Source organism: Phaenicophaeus curvirostris, chromosome 21 (genome assembly GCF_032191515.1).
Source record: "Phaenicophaeus curvirostris isolate KB17595 chromosome 21, BPBGC_Pcur_1.0, whole genome shotgun sequence".
Taxonomy (NCBI): domain Eukaryota; kingdom Metazoa; phylum Chordata; class Aves; order Cuculiformes; family Cuculidae; genus Phaenicophaeus; species Phaenicophaeus curvirostris.
Genome location: NC_091412.1, coordinates 2582749 through 2610697, shown reverse-complemented (window position 1 = coordinate 2610697; position 27949 = coordinate 2582749). Strand labels below are relative to the sequence as shown.

The window sequence follows — 27949 nt, the reverse complement described above, 5'->3', positions numbered from 1 at the left end:
TCTCAAAACAGCGTCTGTCAGAACAAAGAGATTATGGTATCTTGCTCCACCTCTACAGGAGCTTTCTGACCATTTCCTCAGATACTAAAAATATACCAGTGAGTAATTTAGCATCTTGGCAACACAGTTTCATTTTCTGTTCTGCATTTCAATTTTCACAGGATAAATTATCAAAGACATATGGGAGTCTCACCTTTTAATAATGAATTTTATCTTAGCTCTGTTTCTCAGGATCTTCTCTAGTCTTGGAATTCCAAAAGTAGAAGGTCGGCGGAATGGCACCCCCTCAGGAAGCCCTTCCACATAGAACACCTCTGGGAAGGATTCAAACAACGCAAAAGGCACCTTCACTGGTTCAGTCAGCCCCAGTGCTTCCCCTGAAATACAACAGAGCAGATAACCTACCAGCTAGACAACAGGCATGAATATAAAACAGGAAAAACTCTGGTATAAACAATATATAAGACTCAGCACACACAGACTAGATAAGGTGGAACCAGCAGCCTTTGCCTTTTTTGGTGACAGCTATGAGTAGGCAGGAAGAAAATTAACAGCCTCAAAGAAAACTCATTCTGTTGCAGTAAATCTGATCATAATTTGCTGCTCAAAATTCATAGGCTTGGTCTGCAAACAGGACTATCCCACTTGTACTCCATTTCGTTACAGGCGGTGCATTCTGTCTCTGCCAGAGAATAGCACCAAGGGAAGGTGAGATTAGTGCTCTTGTTCCAAAAAACACACTCAGAAGAGTAATGAGATGTCATTACTTCCAAAAGTCATTACTTTCCAAACAGCCTGCACTAGAAGAAGCACTGGCATATGATGAAGCACATCTCTTTAGACACCATCCATAACGTAATGGGCCTTGCAGAAGCTGGAATCATACAAAGTCCCATTCGTAAGCAGAGTGAAGAAAGCTTAAAAAGTTGTGCCAGGATGTGGAGTAATCATCCCTCCAGGTCATTAAAGAAGTAGTAACCCAACCACAACTTCTCCTTTTCCAAACGGAAATAAAATAACTAGTGGAAGCGTGACACGGAACGGCAAGCAACCTAGGCAAGAACAAACTCCAATAAGAGATTTCCTAGAATACACAAGGACTGCAGGACCTTTGGAGTAAACGTGGGAACATCTCTCTCAAATGTCTAACTTCATGTTCATGAGAAAGACACCTCAGTAAAAAAGAATCAATAAACTTACCACATTTTTCATTAAAAAGATTTTCGACTTTCTGCTTTAAGTCAGTAATTTTGGCATTCCACGCCTCTGCCGGGAGGAAATTGGAAGAATTAAATTAACGCTGATACCGTGAATTGCTCCTTGAAGAATATTTTAATGAACGTTTAATAAATTATTATGCTTGATAACTGATTTACTATGACAGTAAAAAGCACGAAACGGCTTTCATTCTGCAAAGGGCACTGAACATTCTGCCGCAGTCTAAACCTATATTCACATCAATCCTCACCCTCCTTGAAACATCCTCCTGCCAGATAACGCAAGGGTGATTAAAACTGATACTAACCCAAGAGTGAGCCAAATTTAGAGTATCAGGCAGCAGAACATTCACTCATCTGAACTAGCACCCAAAACAGTCAGAGTATGTTCAGCAACACAGCCCTGAAACGCGTGGGTCTCTTGAGAACTAGAAACTGTCACAGCTTCACCTTCAGTGCAGAGGATTAAACGTCCAGCTAGCCAGGTATTTTGTTTCCGACAGCAATTCCTAAACCAGTTTACTCGTGGCTGCTGGAAGTGGCCCGTAGCTGCTCCACAAAACTGAAAACTCAGTTCAAAGTTTGAAAACGTTGCAGGCTTTTTAAGAACGCCCAAGTCTAACAATTACCATCAAGGTCCAAGAAATCTATACAGAACTCTGAATATGAATACTGCCCATGCAAAAGGAGCAGTCACACCAAATCAGTATATTAAGTTCATTCTGAATTGGCTCGGTAGGAGAAAAGAATTCCTTTGTTTCATGTTCTTTGACCACATGGCTACGAAGAAAGCACAGGGGGCAAATACCAATAAAGCAAATAATAACAGAGTCTTATAAAAATACAAGCAAAAAAACTCAGAATGTAGGGATGCTGGGAAAAAAAGGGTTTGTGAGGCTTGGGAACTGCATACAGTTACTCTGAATATCATTATTCATCTCTATGATGCTATGATGGCTACAAGGAACTTATCTGGCTTGCAAATTGACCCTGACTTCAATGCAAAGATGCCTGTGCTAGTGCACTGCACAGACAGGCCTGGCCCTTCATGGCTAAATGCTCCAGTCTAATGTTCATGAACACAACTACTTGGCTTTTCCTTAACTGATTTTCCAGAACTGGAGAGGCCTACAATAGTGATCTCACCAAACCAGCTCCAACTAACTAATGTCAGCTCCATGGCTAACTAACGTCAGTTGAAATCTTCCCCAGACCCTACGTGCCGCTGGTGAATCTCTGCACAGGACGCTTAACATCTCAACTTTGTGGAGCACTTATGAAGCTTCTACATAGTATCAGATCTCAGCAGGCACCAGCCAAGTCCTTCATAGGTCTGCACCAGACCGTGCACCAGCCAAGTCCTTCATAGGTCTGCAGCACTGTGAAAATACAGAGCAAGAGTCTAAAGGGATCGATTCTGAACCCGAATTAATATGATCTACTGGCCCCATGCTGCATTTGTACAGCATTCTCCATACTTCATCCAGGGTTTCTCCAATGCAGATTATTCTACATGATGAAGAACTGAATGTACATGAAAACAAGACCATCAGTCATTCACTAGCTGCAGAATACAACACAAATTCAAAACATCTCTGATATGTAGTCGCCAGAATTTTCAACACCGGCATTAATACAATGCATGTGTACCAATTCCCACAACATTTACCGAAAGAAAACTCTCTTCCTCGTGGCTTGAAACCCATATTGGACCCATTGGTTTGAGAAATACTTCGAACATCCGTTGGTGGTGGTTTATTAGGACCTGTGAAAAGAGATCACATACACGTATGCAGGGAGCAGAAGAAAACCATCATATGAAAAAAACAACACATCAAACTTGATTACTAGAGAAAATTTAGCTTCTGAATCAAGAGCAGAGTAAAAAACGTTCTTGTCGGGTTGTGTATAAATTTTTGGCTCTACTGATCACGTCTGTCTTTTCTCTGCTCAGGACTGACTACATCACTTCCTGTATCTCTGCTTGGAATAAGAGGCCCAAACAAGCCATCAGACACTGTTTTACATAACCATCATCTGCATGGAATCCAGTATTAATTAGAAATTAAAAAATAAAACCGTTCCTGTATGAAAATGCATCTGGAGCTCTGAACTGCAAATGAGTTTGCTACACGTGGTGCACATATAAGTTAATTATGGGCTATGAAAACCGAAAAGAACAGAAGATAAGCACATGAGAAGAATATTTAATGATATTTCTTCCATACCTTCTTCAACAGTAACTTCAATCTCTGGGACACTTGAATTGCCTGCAGGACTTCGTGACCTTTTTGAACTCATTGCTGGAAGTCAATGTAATGCAAGGTGTAACACACAGACCCTCTATAATGTATACCCTGCATAGCTACCAAAAAAAACAGTTGTGTTCTGAAAATTCCAAGGGACTGAAGCATCCCTTGTGTCTGTACTAAGTATAGTCTGTGTTATAAAGACAGAACAATACAGGGATGCTTGAAAAGCAGGTTTAGTATATGTGAAAAAGACAGATAATGCACCTAAATTTTCACTCCACTAATTCAGAACAGAAGAATTTGTTGTTTCTAAGTGTGAGGGACAGCCTTGGTAATTTTTATTATCTAAATAACAAAATTACTAACTTCTGATTTTTTTATAGAAAACTGAAACTTACAAGATTTTCTTTTTTAATTCTTTTCTTACAAAACTTCATTGTTACTTACTTCACTTCACAGCCATAAGTTAAACATGGTTTAACCATTAATAGCAAAATAAAAGCTGTAGAAAACGGATAAATTCCACTTTCTATGTTGAAATAGTCTTAAGTAAATAAAAGGCAAATACATTTATGTTTTGAGCGACTTTGTCAAATAATAGCAGAATTAGAGGTGACTTTGCTAGATCACCTTAATGTCTATAATAAACACACACCCGTATTTTTCAATGTCAGTCTACTAAGGAAGCAGGAATTAAGTATTTACTAATTGATGACAGCAGATAATACTTAATTGCTTACCATTAGTGTTTATTTTACTAGCCAGTCCTGGAGGCAAATAGGAAGTGACAAGCTCAGGTCTAAAAGTTGAACAGAACACAATCCAATCAATTACATAGGCAAGAAAAACAATGTGAAATGTTATAAATTTCTTGGAATTCAGTTGAGTTCAAATTTACAAAACACCAGCTCTCTATAATAAAACTCGGCTAAAGCATGGATGACTCTCCATCTCCCATTAATTAGAAAAGGTCAGAAAACATAAAGCGATATCTTCTGCTCCGTAATTTCACAGAAACAGAATTTAGGCAGCATTTAAAGCCTGAAGCTGCTGCAAAGAAAATCAAGTAACTTCAAAATCAGGAGTAAAAGTAACTGGAATTACAAACATACCTCTTGACAACAAACTTGATTTTGCCACTCCCACGGACAATTCTTTCAAGGCGTGGAATTCCAAACCACGTGGGACTCCGGAAGGGGATTCCTTCTGGCAAGCCTTCGACATACAAGTACTCAGGGTTTGATTCAAATACCGGATAGGGAACTTTCACTGCCTCTGAAAGCCCCAGAGCCTGGGCTGAAAAAAAGATTCAGTGGTATTTTACACACTCAAATGGGTGGTATGATCTCTCAAGTGATTTTAAAAAGCCTGGCTGACAGAGTATCTACTACTCAGAGACAATAAAAAACCCCAAGATAAACATTTAGAAAGATTTTCTATTATTTTCTGTAGAATGGTTGCAAAGAGTGACTTTGTCCATCTTGTTACAGGTAACACCTAAGTCTGCACTGCCTCATATTTTCTCCTGAGAACTTTTTCATCCTAAAGCTTTTTGTGTACTTATTGTCACCTCCATCACACAACTGAAAAAGCTATGGCCTGGTACCTTGCTATAATGGTTGGACTCAACGATCCAAGAGGTCTTTTCCAACCTTGTGATTCTATGATTCTAAAAATTCATATACGTCCGGTACAGGGAAGAGCCAGTAAAAATTAGGTGACAGGAGTCAGCATTTCCACCTGTGACCTCGCACATTTCTGATGTTTAAGTAAGTAGAGTAAAACATAAAACTCTTTTATAGACAAGTTTTAAAACACAGTGGCATTATAAAAGAGCTCATTTAACGTGTATCTTACCAAACTTCATATTAAATATCTCTTCCACCTGCTTTCTTAGCTTTGTGATCCTGATGTTCCAATCTTCTTTGACTGCAAACCAGGAATGGATATATGTCAGAGCATTACTCAGTTCTAGATAAAGAGGCACACTCAAAGACATTTTTTTCAACACAAAAACTTCTAAACTACCAACATAATCATATCTGAGTAGACAAGGACACACAATGAGTAATTATTATTAACGGCAGCTTCAATGACACACCTAATTCCTTCTACATGATGGAAAATCTATTTCAATGTAGTTACAAACTTCAAACTTTGCCTCAACTGGGAGAACTTGTTCTTCAAAGCCTTTAGATGCAGGAAAGAATTATTCCAGTGGCTTTTACAAAGCTGAATTTAATTAATCATAATGCATAAGAATAACACTCTTTAGAACAGAAGAGGAGGGTGTAAAGAGTGCTTTGCTAAACATTTTGATGAGCATTAAAAATCATCTTCAGTCTTGTTCTCTATTATAAATAGAAGTCAATTATAGGAGTGCTAGCCAGAGCCATTTGTAACTGAGGTGGGGAAGCAAGCCAAGGACACTAGCAGCAATAAAAAGCACTACTTTTCCGACAAACAGCATAATTCCTTCACTTTCATCATAACCCACAAATAACAATTAACTGCTGCTGAGCTAATACATTCAGAGTTCTAGAAAGCATGCATGAAGGAAACTCTATGGAAATTTTGTTTCCAAATAGTATTCTTGACTAAAAAACTACCTGACCTTCTTTATTTCTGGCTTCCTACACCGTCAAGGCAGGATGCATTCCTGTTTTTTGCAATCTGGCCTACTTATTTGATGTTTATACTTATGCACAGGTTGTAGTCTCTCTAGAAAAAGGAATTAAACTAGTTTATTGATGTTCCTTGGCAACACAAAGTTGCATCTGCAGTAAGAGGATCCTCAGCCCTTGCCTGGGAAAATGGCTTTCACTGGCCTCTAAGCTCAGGAGAACATTTGCTGGGTTTACATGTCTGACATCAAACCCTGCACCCAGGTAAGCTTTGTGGGCATCGATAACACCCGACTCACCTACAAGTTAGTGAAAAATATAACAAGTCCAAACCAGAAATGCTATTTGGAAGATTCAGACACTGAGAGGTTCAAGAATCACAGCCATTGCTGTCAGTTCCTTCAGAAAGGGGATTTTATTCACTGATTTTTACTGCTGTTATCTGTTTCTTGTGAAAGTGTCAGCTATGTTGTCAAATTTGACAACAATCAGGGTTTGGGCAACAAAACAAACAAATCAACGCTGCCTGTTCCTTCTGCTCCACAAAAACCAGTCTTTTCTACTGAGACACCCTCTTGCTGAATGAGCCTTCTCCTACAATCCAAACAAAATCCACAACATGTTGTGATGACATAAGCCAAATACAACTTAGGTGATTACTAAATCATAGCCTGTCCCTTCTTTTCTGCAGAGCTCCACAGAATTGTTTCCTGAAGCAGCAGTTTGTTTATCCAGCGAAACGTGTGTGTGTGTGGAAAAACCCCCACAAGCTCCAGCTCTCAATTTGTATCATTACTACTGGCAGATTCAAGAACTGGTGCATTGACCCAAACCTGTGTCCCCACCAATGCCTTCCATTCCCACCTGGAGTCTTACCTGGGGTGTTCGTCTTGGGCTGAATAACCTCGGTTGAGGCGACAGTTAGCAGCTCCGGCCTGCAACCAAAAAAGTGGATCTGTTCTTGACACCAATGAAACACCACACATTTACAGCACAAATTGAAAAGTTTGGGACTTTCTGTTCCACTTTTCACACTTTGGAAAATGCTACGAAGATGTTTTGGAAGACATGTCTGGATTGCAAATACCCGGTTTATAACGCAGAATATTTAATCTGCTTATTTGGTAACTAGAGATCAAATGCTTCCCGACTCAATGAAATGGCCTCAAGTTGTGCCAGGGGAGGTTTACATGAGATATTAGGAAAAATTCCTTCACAGAAATGGTTCTCAGGCACTGGCAGAAGCTGCCCAGGGAAGTGGTGGAGTCACCATCCCTGGAGACGTTTAAAAGATAGGTAGATGAGGTGCTCAGGGATTTGGTTTAGTAGTGGGCAGGTATGGTTGGACTCAAGGATTTCAAAGGTCTTTTCCAACCAAATGATTCTATGATTCTATGATTCTATGACAAATCAAATGTTTGATCACACAAAGGTCATATGTTTGGCCTCTTTCTTAAAGAAAAAAACGCATGCTTAGGCGTTAAAACGAACACTCACCTTTTGATGACAAACTTTATTCTGTCGCCAACTTGAATTATTTTTTTCAGGCGAGGGATTCCGTACCAGGAAGGACTCCTGAAGGGGATGTTCTCTGGTAGCCCTTCAACATAGAGCTCCGCAGGATGGGCCTCAAATTTCTGGTATGGAACAGCTTTAGGCTCGGTGCTCCCCATGGCCTCAGCTATTAGAACAAAATACATCCAGTAACTGGACAGTTGGCCACCAACCTTTATTTAAAACTAGCTAAGCTACCACATCTTCAGGCAGCTGCAATCATGATCTTGGAATCTGTGACAATGCAGGACATCTAAACCCAGTAGATTCCAAGCCCCAGCACTTCAAACCCACAATCATTTGCCCTGTGGGATCACGATGCTACTGCAGCAGTCCCAGTGCTGAACTGAAGACTGCACGGTTCCTAACTGGGGCAGAGTACTGTGGTGTTATTCAGTTTTGAATCTATTATAGAGCACCACACAACATGTTATTCAAGCTCTTATGAAGTTGACAATTGTTTTTGTATTGAACATAAAAATTCACCCAGAAATGTTCTAAGACTAATTTTAATGATACTGTGATGGATATAAATAAGTAAATGGTTGGCTTTTTCACCATCAAAGGGAAAAAAACTAAATGGGAAGGAACTGAGAGCAATTAGAAGAGCTGTACATAGAAGATTTATAAATTTCTTTTAACTATGAATTTACTTTGCTGTATTAGCAGTAGAGTAACACCTTTTCCACTCAACTACCAGGATTTTAAGTTTCACACAAAACTGATCGGATGTCTCATTCTTGCAGACATTCAAAGAAAATAATGAAAGCTGCCTTTAAGAAACACAAAGCCAGGGGAAAAAAATGAAAATACTAACACTGTACTCACCAAACTTTTTACAGAAGAGCTGATCTACCATCTTTCTCAGATTGGTGATTCTGGCATACCACTCCTCCTTCACTGTATTTGAGTGACACAGAAAACAGACAACATCCTCTAATTACTTTGGTTATATTTTCAGTTGTTTCAGTTTATAGCAGGTGTAATCATCCTGCATTTTGAGGTCACACAGAAAATACTACAAGGAAGTATGGATTCAACTTGGCACTAGGAAAACTGATTATAAAAAATGACAGAATATTAAGACTGAGCAAAGCCATCGAACCAGTGACACCGGGCTTGATACAAAACACACAGTGTATTGACATGAAGAACTACAATGCTTTCGTAAGGGTACAGAGCTGTTGCACCTCCCATACGAGGACAGGCTGAGAGAGTTGGGCTTGTTCAGCCTGGAGAAGAGAAGGCTCCGAGATCTTATAGCGACCTTCCAGTACCTGAAGGGGCTACGAGAAAGCTGTGAGGGACTGTTCACAAAGGCTTGGAGTGACAGGATGAGGGGCAATGGGGATAAACTGGAGAGGGGCAGCTTTAGGCTAGATATAAGGAGGAATTTCTTCACCATGAGGTTGGGGAGGCCCTGGAACAGGGTGCCCAGCGAACCTGTGGCTGCACCATCCCTGGAGGTGTTCAAGGCCAGGTTGGATGGACCTTGGGCAGCCTGATCCAGTGGGAGGTGTCCCTGCCCATCGCAGGGGGGTTGGAACTGGATGATCCTTAAGGTCCCTTCCAACTCAAACGATTCTACGATTCCATGATTCATTACCTGCCTCCAATCCGTAGCTACCATCTGGAGATGGGATTAGTTTTCTGCTAGTTTCACTATCTACAAAATTATCTTGATATTCAGTGCAAGAATATGAGATGAAAACCTGCTTTCGAGGAATTCTCACTAAGCACTGACAACCACAAAGCACACTTTTACAACGGGTACACACAGCAGTTTGCTCCTCACTATATAGTCATGTTGAACTTCCAGTATTCATTTCAAGTCTAGGTCAACTCTCCACAGCCAACTCTCTATGGGACACACCTCTACCTTTCCACAGGGATAACTCTACACAGGGAGCCTCGAGGGCTGGGCAGCGAGCAGTTCAGCAGATGCTATTGTTCCTCCACCCCTGGCACACGCCAAGGTTGGCAAAGCCCTTGAATGTCAGTGGGGACTCACTGCGGGGCTGCAGGGAGCCTGGGCACCTGGCAGCAAGTGCTTTCTCAGAGGTGGAACGGGGGGACCACCAGCAAGCTCATCCCTGAATTGCTGTATTGCATTAGGGGGAGGAGAAGGTGGTGCACAGGCAGGTGGGAGAGAAGCAGCGGGGGTGCAGCTCTGATGCACTTTATCAGCCTCAGGTTGAGGATTTTTGCTCTTTTTTGCGGGGGTGGTGGTGTTGTTTTTTAAATTGAGGGACTTAGAGGCATGGCATCCCACCACTTTAGCATCCTACTTGATCTTGGGCAACCGGGAAGGCTGGGAACTCTCAGTCTCTGCCATGGCAGTGCTCCTTCCTCATCTGCAAAACACAGAACAGCTGCAGGGGCTCGATGGGCAGCGGGAGGCAGTGGGCAGCCCCTTGCTTCCCTGCTCCCCGAGCAAATCCCTCCTGTAGTTCTCCCCACCCTCGCTGCACCCTGCCTGTGTTTGTCAGCAGTTAAGGTTTATATTGCACGTCTGATGTAGTTGCCTTTATCTTGCAGTTAATTTAAATGTTAACATGTTAAGAAATGCAATAGTAAAACATCAAAAGCCCATTTTATTAAACTATTTGAAAATTGAAACCGCAAACCACATTATGTTACATTATTTGATAATTGGGAGTGATGCGATGCAAATATTCTAGGGGGCTTCTAGTGCCATAATCAGACACAAGCTTTGAAAGACGCTCATCTGCTTCATGGCGTTTCTTCCCACTGACTGGAGGAGTGTGGCCTGAAACGAGCTATTCGTAATAGACGTCTCTGCCCTTCTGCACCTCTCAGAGGATGTTAATGAACTTCCAGATGGTTGGGTGGCCCATTTCCAACTCGGGGCGGAGGAGGCAATGAGCAGCTTCGGAATGGTTGTTAGAGCAGCCCTAAGGTGCTCCATGATTTGTTGAACCGATTCCACGTGTGTGGTGGAAACAGAGGAACTTGTCTACCACGCCCTCTCCCATCTGGATGCCTGATGTAGCTGTCTTCAAACCAGCTGATAAGAAGCTGAAGCTCTTTGGGCAGATATTCCTCCAGAGTAGCAACATATTCTGGGCCCCTCACCACAAGAAGGATGTTGAGATTCTGGAGCAAGTCCAGAGAAGAGCAATGAAGCTGGGGAAGGGGCTGGAGAACAAGAGGAGCATCTGAGAGAGCTGGGGGTGTTTAGCCTGGAGAAGAGGAGGCTGAGGGGAGACCTCATTGCTCTCTACAACTACCAGAAAGGAAGTTGTGGAGAGGAGGGAGCTGGGCACTTCTAAAAGTGACAGGGGACAGGATGAGAGGGAATGGCCTCAAGCTCCGCCAGGGAAGGTTTAGGCTGAACATTAGGAAAAAATTTTTTGCGGAAAGGGTCATTGGGCACTGGCAGAGGCTGCCCAGGGAGGGGGTTGAGTCACCTTCCCTGGAGGTGTATAAGGGATGGGTGGATGAGGTGCTGAGGGACGTGGTTTAGTGTTTGATAGGAATGGTTGGACTCGATGATCCGGTGGGTCTTTTCCAACTTGGTGATTCTATGATGTTCCTCCAAGTCCAGAAGAAGCACAAATGCTAAGGCAACAACCATTTTGGCCATAAGGGCAAACTCTGTGTTCATTTTGAATTCCTGACTGGCATCTATTGATGCCAAATGCTTTCTCAATTCTGAGCCAGGTGGAAGCAGCAGCCTTTTAGAGCTGCTTCTGGGAAGCATCCCTTTATGCCATTCACAACAGCCATTTTGTAGTCGCAGTGAATGGACTGCGGCTGTGTGTTACGTACCAGCATCTTAATAAAATCAAACGACTGCTTGTACGTGGCATGCTGTTTGTCTGTCAGAAGAGCATACAGCATCGGATGCACGTCCTTGTACTTCTCTGCCAGGATCACATAGCCCTGGGCAAAGAGTTTGGGGACTATTGCAAACGTGCCGTCCACATACCAGGTGTTGGATGTCTGTGGAATTTGCAGCCAACTTATTTTGCCAAACAGAAGAATCCTCCTGAATCTCTCTCCAGTATCATCAAGCAAGAATGGCTCCTGCACGTCTAGTCTTGGTGAACAGGTCTTGTATTCCTTGGGTATTACATGGTCAGCCAGGCTCACTTGGTCCAAAAGTGCTGTGTTTAATTGATTCCACCTTTACCAAATTGTTCTCTGTACGGCTTCTGTTCTTGGAATTAGAGCGTGAACTGCTGAGCTCAAACTGGACATGCACGAATGAATAACTCCAGTTGTACTCTCCACTGTTTCTTCAGCGCGCCGCTCCATCCCTGTCATAAACCTTGCCACTTCAACATTCGCTGCCGAAGGACAGAGGGAATGTTCACTGATATTCTTGATCACCTTTCCGTTGCTGGTGTGAACTCTGGCCTTACATCATCCAATCTTTCCACAGTGCCAAAATTTAACAGAACCACCACCTTCGCTGAGTCTATTGAATACATAAAGGTATCCATCGCAAGCGAACTATTCCCTTTCTCTCTAGCTTCAAACTGTCACATGCATCTCACAAGGAGCAACCAAGCACGATGATTTTTGCAGGAAAACTGCATATATGTAAGCGAGTTAAAGTGTAAGAAATAATCAGTCAAATTAACGTACAAATAATAGAATGGTATAGATATAATACATGTAATGTAAACATATGAAATATGATACAATAATATGAGTTACACTGTATTAGAAATCCTGTATTACACTACTCAAACTGTGCTACATTGATTCTGCCTCTAGAAATTCTGTGCTACACTAAATCATAATATCTTGTCAAGAAAGTAAAGCTTTAATTGTAACTATGGAGCCAACATTGGTCTTCTCAGCTTCAGGGCTGAGGCCATTTCATAGAACCTTCCTGACCAGGCTATATCCCATGGGAATGCAAATATCAATCAGCTTTCTTCTGCCAGCCAAAATACAACTTCCATACCTATCCCACGCCTCTCCTGCTGGGGACACAAGCTATGGAAACAGGAGGACTTTAGACATAGGGTCACAAACAGCTGAGAGCAGGGGTTGGTGCTACATCGCTCGCTCTCCAGAGATAGCATCAGGCGTGAGGAGGATCAGAGGAGATGATGAGCTACTAGGAAATGGGAAATCCAAACAGGGAGAAAAGAAAACGGAGGGAAAAGTGGCTCAGAAAGCTGCTGTCTTCTGAGCTGTGCTCCCTCAGCAGCTTTCCCAGACATCCTCTTCTCTCAGAAATAACGCAGAGGCCCCATGTGAACATATCATCATTATGAATTAGTGAAGACAAGCAGCATAAAGTGACTGTAACACTGTGCCACCAAAATGGGTTTCCACTAGTTTCCTTAGCTACAAGAGTTTTATAGGATATGTAATGTACCTGCTTTGTCTTCATAATCAGTATAACCATATTAAATTAAAAAAAAAAAAAAACAGCAAAGGGCTAATTTAAAAACCCACATAAGAGTACAGTTACATTTAAGGTTCAGTCATTAGCCTACCTACTACTTTGTAGTCAAATTCAGTGCTCAAAGGAACAGCGGGTTACTAAGACTCAAGACTCTAGATTAACTTATACTGCAGGAAAAGTTCAATTCCTATACACACGTTAAAGTGACATACTTATGACAGAATTTCTTTGCTTAATTTAGATCCTTAATGTTAACTTTAGGTACTGTCTTTGACATACTTTTTACAACAGAAGACTACAAGTATACAACATATCAGTGCTGCAGCAAAGCAGATCCTACTATTCATTATACGTGCTGTCCACATCTGAAATAAGCATTTCTCTGGTACTAGTAAAAACTGACAATTCAACCAGGCTGAGTTTGCCACTGAGCATTTTGGGGTTGGGAGCAATTTATTCACCACCATTGGCTCAGGTGTACAAGCTTTCAACACTTAGCTTAATTAGACAGCTGAAAAACAATTGTGAAGCCCAAGAGAGAGTAGCGTACAATCATAGAGTAAAACAAGTCCAGGAAAACAATTTACCAAGCAGTGCCTTGGCAAATGCATCACTTTTTGAAAACTTGGGTTTTTTCCATACTAAAATTTTTTCTTCCCAGCTTGAGGGGAAATGATTTCACGGGTGCAATTGTAATGAGAAACTATTCTTGTGGTCTTGTTTTCACACAGCCATTTTTGTTCCCTTTGGATAGGTGCTCAGGGGAGATAAAACATGTAAGAGCAAGCATCTGCTGAAAAGTATCCCTGATGGTGAAAGCGGTTAGAACGCACTGTCTTTGCATGGTCAGTGAAAACAGAGTCCTGTTACCCGACCACGCCAGACACTACAATAACAAATGTCACGATAATCAGCATGTTCATCACTGAATTTCAGTTAATTAATTTTGGCAAATACCATATATAAGCAATTATGCCAAGACACAGACAGTTCCTTACCCAGCAAACTCCATCAACTATGGAAACAACCACGTCACCTGAATCAAATTAGCTGATAGTCTTAGTATTAGAAATGCTAGCTTGGACACCTGGTGGAAAATTGCTGTCACATCATAGCGAAAGAGAACTCCAAAAAAGAGGAATCATTTGCAATGTGTTATTAGGGGACAGGACGAGAATGAATGGCCTCAAGCTCCGCCAGCGGAGCTTCAGGCTGGACATTAGGAAAAAATTTTCACGGAAAGGGTCATTGGGCACCGGAACAGGCTGCCCAGGTTGTTGGTTGAGTCACCTTCCCTAGAGGGGTTTAAGGGACGGGTGGATGAGGTGCTGAGGGGCATAGTTTAGCGATTGATGGGAATGGTTGGACTCGATGATCTTGGGGGTCTTTTCCAACCTCGTGACTCTATGATTCTATGATTAGTAAAAGCTAACGGCAGCCACCATCAAGACTGACAAGTAGGATATCATACTGTACTTGTACAACTCACATGTCTGAAGCCCTTACCTCCTGCATCTGGTTTGTCCAATGGTACATCTTCTTGTGTCAAGTTCAAAAGCTCATGCCTGAAAAATTTAAGATACATATATCAACAGCGCTTCGATAACCCAAAAGTTACAGACTCCATTGCAAATACAAGTTACCAGTGAAAGATCAGAATGAAAAAAATAACAGGGGCGTCAACATTAAATTTCAATTAACACTAAAGTATTATGAGAGCTAGTTTGAACTCAACTGACAAACACCTTTTCTCATACCTGGTACCCATATCTACCTCGGTCATTTCATGGTAACACAGAGATTATATTAAAACTCTCTCTGAGCTCTAAGATGAACTTCATCAGAAACAAAGATCCAAATCAAAGTATTAACCTTTAGAAATTAAAATCTCAAAGCAGACATTCCTAATTCCCAAAAACATCTAGTTATAGCTGTATTTGAACAACAAAAAGTTTAAAAGGAAGCAGAGTGGAACCAGCAGAAAAAAAAATGACTAGTTTAGGGACAAAAATGCAAATTTCCTTACTTTTTAATCACAAATCGGATCCGCTCCTTTGCTATTAGTATCCTCTCAAGACGGGGAATGCCATATGTGGATGGCTGCCTGAAGGGAATTCCTTCTGGCAATCCTTCTACATATAAATCTTCCACATGTGACTGGAAGAGTGGGTATGGGATAGACACTGGACCTTTTGCTTTTATAGCTTGAGCTTTAAGAAAAAAGAACAACAACATTAGATTAGCTTGTAGCTCTACTCAAATTTTCTGTTAGAATATCACTCCAAAAAACATTACAACTAGCAGACAATAACCCCCTCAGCACTTCTAAACATACACACATACATATAAGTGGGGGGGGATTTTTTGTTTATAGCATAATCACTTTAATGCACAGTAAAAAGGCTGCAGCCCTGCATTATGCAGATTGTTCTCTCTTTACTCTGTAAACATTTCATAACAGACAGTGCACCTGTTACACTGAAGATTCACAGTATTTTGGGTCTGTTTACTAGTACATTTTGAAAGATAAAATTATCTAGACTCAATTATAAGCCATACATGTTTCAGTTCATTAGCTTTCATTATTATTATTTGTTACTACTATTGGGTTAAAAGAGTCATTAATGTCCTGGAGGAGGGGCACACATCCATCCTTTTGAGTGAATTCCCAAAGCTTCCATGTCTTTTAAAAATCCAGAGAATCACTTATGAAATAGAATCATAGAATGGTTTGGGTTGCAAGGGACCTCAAAGCCCATCCAGTCCCACCCCAGCCATGGGCAGGGACACCTCCCACTGGATCAGGGGCTCCAAGCCCCATCCAACCTGGCCTTAAACCCCTCCAGGGATGGGGCAGCCACCACTGCTCTGGGCAACCTGGGCCAGGGCCTCCCCACCCTCACAGCAAAACATTTCTCCCTCAGATCTCATCTCAATCTCCCCTCTTTCAGCTCAAACTGTCCCCCTTTATTCTATCCCTGCCCTCCCTGATCCACAGCCCCTCCCCAGCTTTCCTGGAGCCCCTTTCAGCTCTGGAAGCTGCTCTAAGGTCTCCCCACAGCCTCCTCTTCGCCAGGCTGAACAACCCCAACTCTAAATAAAAATAACAAATATAAACAACGCCACTGAAAGCAAGCCTGACCCTGCTAGTGAAACCCTTGAAGCTAATGAACAGCAGATAGGAGATTCACCCATAGCTGGAAAATAACCTCAACATATTTATTACGGTTACGAGGACCACAATCATATCCATATACTCACAAAGCCTGGCAAATCCTGAATGGCATGGTTCTTGCCAAATACCAAGAGGGCCGCTTACTTTATATACTCACAAGAATGTGCTAATTTTGTAGGCCAGACAACAAGAAATCTCTGCTACCACCTGACTGGTCAGCAAATACTTCAGTACATTCTGTTGTTTGGATACAGAAACTAGATGCAATAAATTATTTGAGGAGAGAAAGGCCAAGCTAAGGCCAAATCAGAGTATAGTGATGCTTTGGTAATGGATCTGAAAGCAAAACTGCTCAGGGCACGTTTTCAAGCAACTTAGAACATGAAAGCAGCCCATGGTTCAGACTTCGCTGTCTACAAAATGCTCACGTAGCTCACAAACTCTTAAAAGGAAAGAACAATTTAGGTAGTTGGGCAACAGAAGCAGAACAGGGAAGCTTTGAAAATACTGACGCATCTGAGAATTGCACTCTGGTAAGAACTAAATATCAAAATGCTACAAAACAGCGAGAAGTGCATTTCAACTAGGCTTGGTTGCAGCTGCCAAACACAAGATGGCCAAAACTGCACACAAAGAGATACGTATGATTGTTGCTTCACTGTAAATCAATCATAATCAGAAAAGAATAATCAATCAGTGGTAACTTCTCCTTAGAACCCCTTATTTCACTTAAGGACTCCGAGTAATTCCAGGAAACAAGCCAGCTCTCTCAAATGTGGGTGCCCAGACACGAGCACATTGAGCTCCAGGAAACTGAGCACAACTGAAAAATGCAGTCAGGTTTCACACTTTGCTGCCAAACGCAAGCACCCCATTTTGAAATTACTCTGCTCACCAAAAAAACTACTTTCCCCACTCTTAAGTCTTCTGCTACTATTTAACCCTTTGGTGCTGTCAGTACTGGTGTGCTCCTGAGCCCACAGCAAGGTGCACGTCGACAAGCAGCACCTTGCGATGTGCCAAAGGACTCGAGGCGATTGTTTGGAAAGGAGTGCAACACATACCGTATTTTTTTTCAAACAGCTCCTCAACTTGCTTTCTCAAGTCTGTGATTCGCGTATTCCATTTCTCTGCAAAGAAAAGGAGGACAAGTCACACTACAAACAGACCTGAGATTCTCCTGTCAAATATGTGTTACCACAAACTGAACTGCGCACTGTGCTTTTACTGCTCACTTGCAAACAGGTGCCTGAGGAGCACAGTACCTTAAACGTATTTTAAAAGTACCTCCAGAACTTTGCAAATGTTAAATCAAAACTAAAATTACACAACTCAGGCTAAAGGAACTCCCAAAGATGGCTTCTCTCTGACGGCCAGGTCAGCAGCTCTCACTGCCATCAGGGCTAAAGTCAGTTTGCAGCCGCTGTTGACAGTTACAGAAATCTGGGCACTGAAAAGCTTAATTAGTGAAGCTTGATAAGGCTTCCAGCAAGAACATGAAGTTGTTTTGGCGCAAATCTATACAGCTATCTGGGTCAGGAGGCATCGTGCCACCCTCTCCCCTAATCCAGTATTTCTCCAAGGCTTGAAGTTGCAAAACATCCCCACAAATCCTGTTTCTGAAAGGACATACAGGCTGCAAGACACAAGTTATCCAAATCCAATCGCGTGTTCCATAGAAAGCTGGATTAAACGGCAGAATTTTAACATCTAATTTTCTGCTTGTGAAAGACAGCACATGTTTTCACAGCTTTCTGTACTGCCCCCATGCTTGTAGGAAAATGCCACGACTCTTTTGTAGCTGGGACCAGCTGCTGGCTGGCCTTTTAAGGATGAGTTAATAAGCAAATGTACTTACAGCCTGTTTCTTACACTAAGGACTTGAACCTAGTAACTACGAAGACCAAAAAAAGTGAGGCCATTCAGGCTATTATGCTTCCACTTGTCAAAAAATACTTAGATCAGAAGAGACAGAGGACTGAATTTTGAGTTTATATCAAAAGGGGTTTAAATATTTATTCTCAGTCCAATGTACACAACTTTGGTGGTCATGTCTAAGCTTACATTTTTTAATGTAACTCCACAGATATCAAGAGGACAGCATGATTTGGATGTGAGCTGGAATAAGACCTTGTTCAGAGGGAAAAGGGTGATTTTTCACGCTGTCTTGTATCCACACACAAACTCTTCATTCAGTTACCTGGCACATCACCTTCATCAATTAACCTGTTTCAGATTTGGAAATAACATCATAGTGGATAAACCTATATAATTGCTTCTACCACCCTTTTTACTGCCATCCTGTAGTGTGCAGCTTCTTAGCTGATAAACGCATTTTGAGCTCAATGTTTCCTATTCCTGTGTTACTTCAACCTTGCAATATTTCCCCCTCTACTGCAGACGCAGAGCAAAATGAAGCTTTTTCTGATTGCAGGAAAACCAACGACTGCACTTTTTGTGGACCTACAGAGCAATGGATTAACAGCAGCTTTAACAGTAAGAGAATTCAGAATTCACTGGCCTCAGGGGAAACCCTGCCTTACTTGACAGAGCTGGTGAACACGCATGGACAGTCCTGGGACAGGGTTTTGGAAAGGCACCCGTGTGAGTCCACACTGTAATCCCAGGGAAAATGGCACAGAGCTGAAATACCTGCAGTTCATCAAGCTCCGAGGCAGACCAAGCAAATGATCTCTTCTAAAACTCAGGCAGGTTTCCAGGGGAGGGAGAACAGTCAGAAAGAATGGCATACAATATTACAAAGCAACCATATAAAAGTATATCAATAATACTGTTCTGAATACTGGTGGTGGCTGTACTTTTAGGAGCAGCTGCTCCCATCCAGGCTGGTCCCCCTCTGCTTGTTAGGAGGCTCACGAGAGTATTCCTCCATCAGCCACTGAATTGTCAAGGCATAGGGGTTTTTAATTAATCTTAAATAGCTGCATCAGAAATATTTGCAAAATCCAACCTCCCTTTGCAAACATTACCAATTTCTATCAAGCTTTTCACCATACACTTCTCACTCCTCTCCCCGGTTACAATTATTTTGTTTTCTACATTGTTTTCCTGTTTCCACAAAACAAACTCGACCACGGCACATTATTCCTCGTTTCTCAAGCCACTTGGGGTACCTGATCACTAACTCAATCATCACCTACAGGAAGTCCCTCCAGCTCCCAGCTATCAAACATCTGGATCTTATCAGTGTTATGTAAAATACTGAAAGTGCTTATCACAGGAGACATATTTCACTCTCAAGCATCCATTCCTCCTCTCCAGTCTTCTGAGGGCATGCGCTGTTGTCATTCTGCAGCTGCTCATGAGAATTAAACACCTCCTTCCTCCTGGACAATTATAACAAATTAGGCTTTATTAGACAGAGGTGCAAAGTCTTCAAAATGTCCAAACAGCAGCACTGCAACTCATTTTTCATTACAGCACATGAAGTCTCTTTCTCCTGAGCTCTTGTGTTTTCACCAGACCTTGAGAAACCATAAAAACATCCCTTTCTGCAAATGAACTCCTCAAAAAGAATATGAGGGGCAATGACCTCAACAGAATTTCAGAACCCCAAAAAGAAACATCTCTGAATAACTCACGAGCTGCAAAACACTGTAATCTCACTGCACAGCAGCTCGTTAAGAGCAGATTTCTCTTGAGAACAGCCCAGAGAGAGAATTCACCCAGTCTGCTTGGAGCAGGGAATCTGAGAGGTGTCCTTGGTGTTGCAACATTGCAAGCTCAACCCAAATTTTATCATCCTACTATGTCATTACCTTTCCTCTCCATGTCTAATTAGCCTCACCGTTAATTCCTCTCACTCACTGCTGGCCTGCCAAGCTCAGAGGCTCTTTTCTACTACAGGAATATATCGCTGCCAAAGCTTCTGAATTATGAATTGCTCAGCCGTCTCCTCTACTCTTGTTGCCATTATGTCCTCCTGACCCAACCAAAACTAATGCGACACGTGGAACGGCCTATTAGCATTAATGATCTTCTGAGAACAGAGCTCTAAACAGTGTTTTATTCAATTTTGCTGAAATTAGCACAAAATAATGGGTTTCACAAAAAACAGATGTCAGAAGAGGTTCCATGGGGATTTTTCAACTGACCTCAAATCCCAGCAATCCTAATAAATACCTCTAACACCGTGCCAAAGGACACAACCCTGATTGCCAAGAACCTTACAGGAGTGCACACATTCACGACATATCTGCCCAGAAACCAAACCAAAACAAGACATAAAGGAGAGGTTTGGGGCTGCAACAAACCACATGGGAAGTATCTTAAATCAGAATAACTACAGTGTGTGGATGCATTTCTGCAGTGAGAACCCTACATAAAGTATCATGAAAGAATCACAGAATAGTGGGTGTTGGAAGGGATCTCTGGAACTCATCCAGTCTAACCCCCATGCTAAAGCACGGTCACCCCCAGCAGGCTGCGTGGGATTGTGTCCAGGAAGGGGTTGAATATGTCCAATAAAGGAGTCTCCACAATCTCTCCGGGCAGTCTCTTCCAGTGATCACCACCAAAAAGACCTACTTTGTGTGTGTCCACAGGGACCAGGCCACGCTACTCAGCCTAAGAGTCACTTGGTTACCTTCCAAAAAGGGGCTCCCTCCACCACATCTCCACTGTTCACAGCAAATACCTAGAAAGACCTGCCAGACAGGCCCCTGACTCCGGTTTCTACAACCCACTACACGAGCAAATTCACTCTTACATTCTTGTCCAAGAAATCAGCTGACAAAATCCTAGACTCAGTTTCCCTGTATTCAGTTACCTGCAGTGTCTGTTTTGATGGTCACTTTGAATAATGAGAAACAACAGAGGTAGCCCACGATGATCACTGTACTGCTGCAATACAGCCACAAGGAGCCCTGGGCTCTTAAATAAATACTCGTGCTGGTGCGTCTCGCTCCTACAGCATGAAATCATCTGATGTCGTTTGATAAGACAACCCAGAGAGACAAAATGATCTTTCATTTTTATCTCACCAAAACTGAACTCTCTCACTTTTCTTCTCCCAGTACTGGCAACTTCATTGGCTGACTCGGCGCTCTTCGGTCTCTTATTAGGGGGCAGGTAGTCGTCATCATCTTAAAGAAACATATAAATATCACCATTTTAATGCCCAGAGAACTCATATGCAACGGTGGAACTGCTCTGAATGCCAAAGCTCTAATGCAGGAATTGAAAGGTGCTTTATCAGGACATCAAATTTTACAACCAATCATTCATCTGAGTAATTCAGAAAGCTACCAGCCTATGCAGGAACACAAAGCATAAGACAGCAATACTTTCTAGGAAAAACAATAGTGTGCTCTGAAACATGACTGGACGTGTCATGACCATAAAATGACGATACAACAGGAAAAGAAATCAGGAAGGAAACTGTGTGACACAGACGACATCTAATTTCACCTAGCTGGAAGTATCCGACCACTAATAATTATTGAAACACAGTACCTAAGTTTTATCTTTAAGGGCTCAAATGTGCTAAGACTGGTTTCAAACTGATGGATGTCACTGAAATTCATTTACCAGGTCAGCCCCACCTCAAACACACACAAACTCACAGAGGGGGAAAACTGCAAACTTTAAGTATTTTTCAGTGAGCGGCTACTTAACCAGTCACTCCCCAGTCCAAAATACCACCTTCCTTACAGTTACTGGGTTTTTAAGACTGTCCAACTAACCCTAACTGCAACCTTAGAGAAAAAAAATGGTTAAAGCAGACAAAGAAAATCAAAGTTATTTTTAGATCCAGAACAGTACCTGCCCAGGTCACTGAGGGCATCATTCCTTTAGGAAGAATATTACCTATTGACAGCTCTTGCACCTCTGCAGCTGTATGGCAATCTGTTGCAGAACACCCTCTCAGAGCAAGTCCAGGAAAATAATTTACCAAGCAGTGCCTGGGCAAATGCATCACTTTTTGAAAACTTGGGGTTTTTCCATACTAAAATTTTTTCTCCCAGCTTGAGGGGAAATGATTTCACGGGTGCAATTGTAATGGGAAACTTCTTGTGATCTTGTTTTCACATGGCCATTTTTGTTCCCTTTGGATAGGTGCTCAGGGGAGATAAAACATGTAAGAGCAAGCATCTGCTGAAAAGTATCCCTGATGGTGAAAGCGGTTAGAACGCACTGTCTTTGCATGGTCAGTGAAAACAGAGTCCTGTTACCCGACCACGCCAGACACTACAATAACAAATGTCACGATAATCAGTATGATTATCAGTATTATTATGCCATGACACAGACAGTTCCTTACCCAGCAAACTCCATCAACTATGGAAACAACCATGCCACCTGAATCAAATTAGCTGATAGTGTTAGTATTAGAAATGCTAGCTTGGACACCTGGTGGAAAATTGCTGTCACATCATAGCGAAAGAGAACTCCAAACAAGAGGAATCATTTGCAATGTGTTATTAGGGGACAGGACGAGAATGAATGGCCTCAAGCTCCGCCAGCGGAGCTTCAGGCTGGACATTAGGAAAAAATTTTCACGGAAAGGGTCATTGGGCACTGGAACAGGCTGCCCAGGTGGTTGGTTGAGTCACCTTCCCTAGAGGGGTTTAAGGGACGGGTGGATGAGGTGCTGAGGGGCATAGTTTAGCGATTGATGGGAATGGTTGGACTCGATGATCTTGGGGGTCTTTTCCAACCTCATGACTCTATGATTCTATGATTAGTAAAAGCTAACGGCAGCCACCATCAAGACTGACAAGTAGGATATCATACTGTACTTGTACAACTCACATGTCTGAAGTCCTTACCTCCTGCATCTGGTTTGTCCAATGGTACATCTTCTTGTGTCAAGTTCAAAAGCTCATGCCTGAAAAATTTAAGATACATATATCAACAGCGCTTCGATAACCCAAAAGTTACAGACTCCATTGCAAATACAAGTTACCAGTGAAAGATCAGAATGAAAAAAATAACAGGGGCATCAACATTAAATTTCAATTAACACTAAAGTATTATGAGAGCTAGTTTGAACTCAACTGACAAACACCTTTTCTCACGCCTGGTACCCATATCCACCTCGACCATTTCATGGTAACACAGAGATTATATTAAAACTCTCTCTGAGCTCTAAGATGAACTTCATCAGAAACAAAGATCCAAATCAAAGTATTAACCTTTAGAAATTAAAATCTCAAAGCAGACATTCCTGATTCCCAAAAACATCTAGTTATAGCTGTATGTGAACAACAAAAAGTTTAAAATTCTGACAGTTCTCACAGAGCTGGATTGAGGTTTGAGCCACCCTGGCTACCACATATTACTAAACTGAAGAACAGCATAAATTAAGTACTGTTAACAACTAAGACAAGTCTGACAAAAGCAGGTGCCAGTATTGCATAAATATTAAAATTTACACATAGTGTCTGGCTTTAAGCTGAGCCAAAAAGCAGATCTACACTTCTGCCTTTTTTCTGGTTATCTGAAAGCGTTAGGATGACAGAAACTGAACAGATACCTTTGCAATTGGAGAAATTAGCACCTGCGCTAAAGGCAGCCTGCACAGAGGCACGGGCTGTCACTACCACCAGCTCTGTGCCTGACCACTGCAGTCAGAAGAACCTTACCCACTTGGAAAATTCTGGGATTAGGCCCTGTGCCACTGAAAACAGCTGCCGTTATTCCCAGAAGCTTCATTTAAACCGTAAATGCCCATTTAAAAACCATAAACGCCCACCACATCTGGCTAAGAGGAGTACCAAATACAAAAGGTAAATATCCACCCGCTACCAAAGCTGCAATTGGTTTGCAACAGCCGAATCCACAGCACTGGATCTCAAAGTGCTCTGCAGCTCTGCAATCCAGCACTCAGAATCCACAGATGCCTTCATCCCTCCCTGCATATCCTGAATTCAGGCTCGAGCCAGGCTCATAGAATCATAGAATCACCAGCTTGGAAGAGACCCACCGGATCATCGAGTCCAACCATTCCTATCAAACACTAAACCACGTCCCTCAGCACCTAATCCACCTGTCCCTTAAACCCCTCCAGGGAAGGTGACTCAACCCCCTCCCTGGGCAGCCTGTTCCAGTGCCCAATGACCCTTTCTGTGAAAATTTTTTTCCTAATGTTCAGCCTGAACCTCCCCTGGTGGATCTTGAGGCCATTCCCTCTCGTCCTGTCCCCTGTCACTTGGGAGTAGAGCCCAGCAACCTCCTCTCCACAACCTCCTTTCAGGTAGTTGTAGAGAGCAATGAGGTCTCCCCTCAGCCTCCTCTTCTCCTCTTCTCCGTTCCAATACCAGTAGCCTTTGTATCAGTTGCAAGCAGTGTCCAGGTAATTTTAGGAAAGACACCAAGGTACGAAAGGAGAAAAACAGACAAAAGGAGCATAGAACATCTCATGAGGCTCATTCCTCCCTTTAAAGGCAGACGATACCTGCCCTGATAGGTATGGCAGGCAACTGAGCCCTCAAGCAGTTCCTATGTACTTCTAAGGTCCGCCTTCATGTACGCTCTCTGATCTACCTCCAGACACATCAAGGACAGCATCCAACTAAAACACAGGAACTAGCAGCTGGTTTTGGCCTCAAGCCTGCCCTGGGAGATGCTACGTACAGTTGTGACCATAGACAACCTGACACAGCATCCTAGCAAAAAAAAAATTAAAGCACAAGATGAAATTTAGGCCAGGATCCTCAGACAGCATAAAATATCTCCAAGTCCACGGCATTCAACACATACTGCACCTAGGGAGATTAAAACAGTACAAAAAGATCTGCCCACGACAAGTGGTCCATAATATTAAAGACATCTGTCCCAATCTCAGCCATCACCGTTCTCGTCTGGTGACCTGATAAACTGAATTTATCAGACTGAATATCAATTAAAAACCACTCATCAGTACTGTAAGACTACATTGGTAGAAATCGGTTTGGAAGTTCTTGAAGATAAAAGGAAGCAGAATGGAACCAGCAGAAAAAAAGTTACTAGTTTAGGGACAAAAAAGGCAAATTTCCTTACTTTTTAATCACAAATCGGATCCGCTCCTTTGCTAGAAGTATCCTCTCAAGACGGGGAATGCCATATGTGGATGGCCGCCTGAAAGGAATTCCTTCTGGCAATCCTTCTACGTATAAATCTTCCACATGTGACTGGAAGAGTGGGTATGGGATAGACACTGGACCTTTTGCTTTTATAGCTTGAGCTTTAAGAAAAAAGAATAACAACATTAGATTAGCTTGTAGCTCTACTCAAATTTTCTGTTAGAATATCACTCCAAAAAACATTACAACTAGCAGACAATAACCCCCTCAGCACTTCTAAACATACACACATACATATAAGTGGGGGGGGATTTTTTGTTTATAGCATAATCACTTTAATGCACAGTAAAAAGGCTGCAGCCCTGCATTATGCAGATTGTTCTCTCTTCACTCTGTAAACATTTCATAACAGACAGTGCACCTGTTACACTGAAGATTCACAGTATTTTGGGTCTGTTTACTAGTACATTTTGAAAGATAAAATTATCTAGACTCAATTATAAGCCATACATGTTTCAGTTCATTAGCTTTCATTATTATTATTTGTTACTACTATTGGGTTAAAAGAGTCATTAATGTCCTGGAGGAGGGGCACACATCCATCCTTTTGAGTGAATTCCCAAAGCTTCCATGTCTTTTAAAAATCCAGAGAATCACTTATGAAATAGAATCATAGAATGGTTTGGGTTGCAAGGGACCTCAAAGCCCATCCAGTCCCACCCCTGCCATGGGCAGGGACACCTCCCACTGGATCAGGGGCTCCAAGCCCCATCCAACCTGGCCTTAAACCCCTCCAGGGATGGGGCAGCCACCCCTGCTCTGGGCAACCTGGGCCAGGGCCTCCCCACCCTCACAGCAAAACATTTCTCCCTAAGATCTCATCTCAATTCCCCCTCTTGCAGCACAAAACTGTTCCCCCTTTATTCTATCCCTGCCCTCCCTGATCCACAGCCCCTCCCCAGCTTTCCTGGAGCCCCTTTCAGCTCTGGAAGCTGCTCTAAGGTCTCCCCACAGCCTCCTCTTCGCCAGGCTGACAACCCCAACTCTAAATAAATATAACAAATATGAACAATGCACTTCTAACGCCACTGAAAGCAAGCCTGACCCTGCTAGTGAAACCCTTGAAGCTAATGAACAGCAGATAGGAGATTCACCCACAGCTGGAAAATAACCTCAACATATTTATTACGGTTACGAGGACCACAATCATATCCATATACTCACAAAGCCTGGCAAATCCTGAATGGCATGGTTCTTGCCAAATACCAAGAGGGCCGCTTACTTTATATACTCACAAGAATGTGCTAATTTTGTAGGCCAGACAACAAGAAATCTCTGTTACCACCTGACTGGTCAGCAAATACTTCGGTACATTCTGTTGTTTGGCTACAGAAACTAGATGCAATAAATTATTTGAGGAGAGAAAGGCCAAGGTAGTTGGGCAACATAACGTCCTAACCACTTGGAAGCAGAACAGGGAAGCTTAGAAAATACTGACGCATCTGAGAATTGCATTCTGGTAAGAACTGAATATCAAAATGCTACAAAACAGCGAGAAGTGCATTTCAACTAGGCTTGGTTGCAGCTGCCGAACACAGGATGGCCAAATCAATCAGTGGTAACTTCTCCTTAGAACCCCTTATTTCACTTAAGGACTACGAGTAATTCCAGGAAACAAGCCAGCTCTCTCAAATGTGGGTGCCCAGACACGAGCACATTGAGCTCCAGGAAACTGAGCACAACTGAAAAATGCAGTCAGGTTTCACACTTTGCTGCCAAACGCAAGCACCCCATTTTGAAATTACTCTGCTCACCAAAAAAACTACTTTCCCCACTCTTAAGTCTTCTGCTACTATTTAACCCTTTGGTGCTGTCAGTACTGGTGTGCTCCTGAGCCCACAGCAAGGTGCACGTCGACAAGCAGCACCTTGCGATGTGCCAAAGGACTCGAGGCGATTGTTTGGAAAGGAGTGCAACACATACCGTATTTTTTTTCAAACAGCTCCTCAACTTGCTTTCTCAAGTCTGTGATTCGCGTATTCCATTTCTCTGCAAAGAAAAGGAGGACAAGTCACACTACAAACAGAACTGAGATTCTCCTGTCAAATATGTGTTACCACAAACTGAACTGCGCACTGTGCTTTTACTGCTCACTTGCAAACAGGTGCCTGAGGAGCACAGTACCTTAAACGTATTTTAAAAGTACCTCCAGAACTTTGCAAATGTTAAATCAAAAATAAAATTACACAACTCAGGCTAAAGGAACTCCCAAAGATGGCTTCTCTCTGATGGCCGGGTCAGCAGCTCTCACTGCCATCAGGGCTAAAGTCAGTTTGCAGCCGCTGTTGACAGTTACAGAAATCTGGGCACTGAAAAGCTTAATTAGTGAAGCTTGATAAGGCTTCCAGCAAGAACATGAAGTTGTTTTGGCGCAAATCTATACAGCTATCTGGGTCAGGAGGCATCGTGCCACCCTCTCCCCTAATCCAGTATTTCTCCAAGGCTTGAAGTTGCAAAACATCCCCACAAATCCTGTTTCTGAAAGGACATACAGGCTGCAAGACACAAGTTATCCAAATCCAATCGCGTGTTCCATAGAAAGCTGGATTAAACGGCAAAATTTTAACATCTAATTTTCTGCTTGTGAAAGACAGCACATGTTTTCACAGCTTTCTGTACTGCCCCCATGCTTGTAGGAAAATGCCACGACTC

The 27949-nt window shown here is 42.4% G+C and overlaps 1 protein-coding gene across 2 annotated transcripts in view; it reads right to left on the bottom strand.

Moving 5' to 3' along the window:
* The window catches only part of GTF2I (general transcription factor IIi), an 86364-nt gene that overhangs the window by 11247 nt on the left and 47168 nt on the right, over window positions 1-27949 (bottom strand). For both annotated transcript variants that reach the window (XM_069873923.1, XM_069873924.1), the window contains exons 14-29: window positions 27221-27286; window positions 25215-25398; window positions 23003-23061; window positions 21215-21316; window positions 17276-17341; window positions 15063-15246; window positions 14543-14601; window positions 8476-8547; window positions 7591-7774; window positions 6970-7028; window positions 5327-5398; window positions 4582-4765; window positions 4210-4268; window positions 2887-2982; window positions 1201-1266; window positions 194-377 (exon numbers count right to left, since the gene is read on the bottom strand). In XM_069873923.1, the coding sequence (XP_069730024.1) occupies window positions 194-377; window positions 1201-1266; window positions 2887-2982; window positions 4210-4268; window positions 4582-4765; window positions 5327-5398; window positions 6970-7028; window positions 7591-7774; window positions 8476-8547; window positions 14543-14601; window positions 15063-15246; window positions 17276-17341; window positions 21215-21316; window positions 23003-23061; window positions 25215-25398; window positions 27221-27286 (1696 nt within the window). The remainder of the gene's footprint in view (window positions 1-193; window positions 378-1200; window positions 1267-2886; window positions 2983-4209; window positions 4269-4581; window positions 4766-5326; window positions 5399-6969; window positions 7029-7590; window positions 7775-8475; window positions 8548-14542; window positions 14602-15062; window positions 15247-17275; window positions 17342-21214; window positions 21317-23002; window positions 23062-25214; window positions 25399-27220; window positions 27287-27949) is intronic.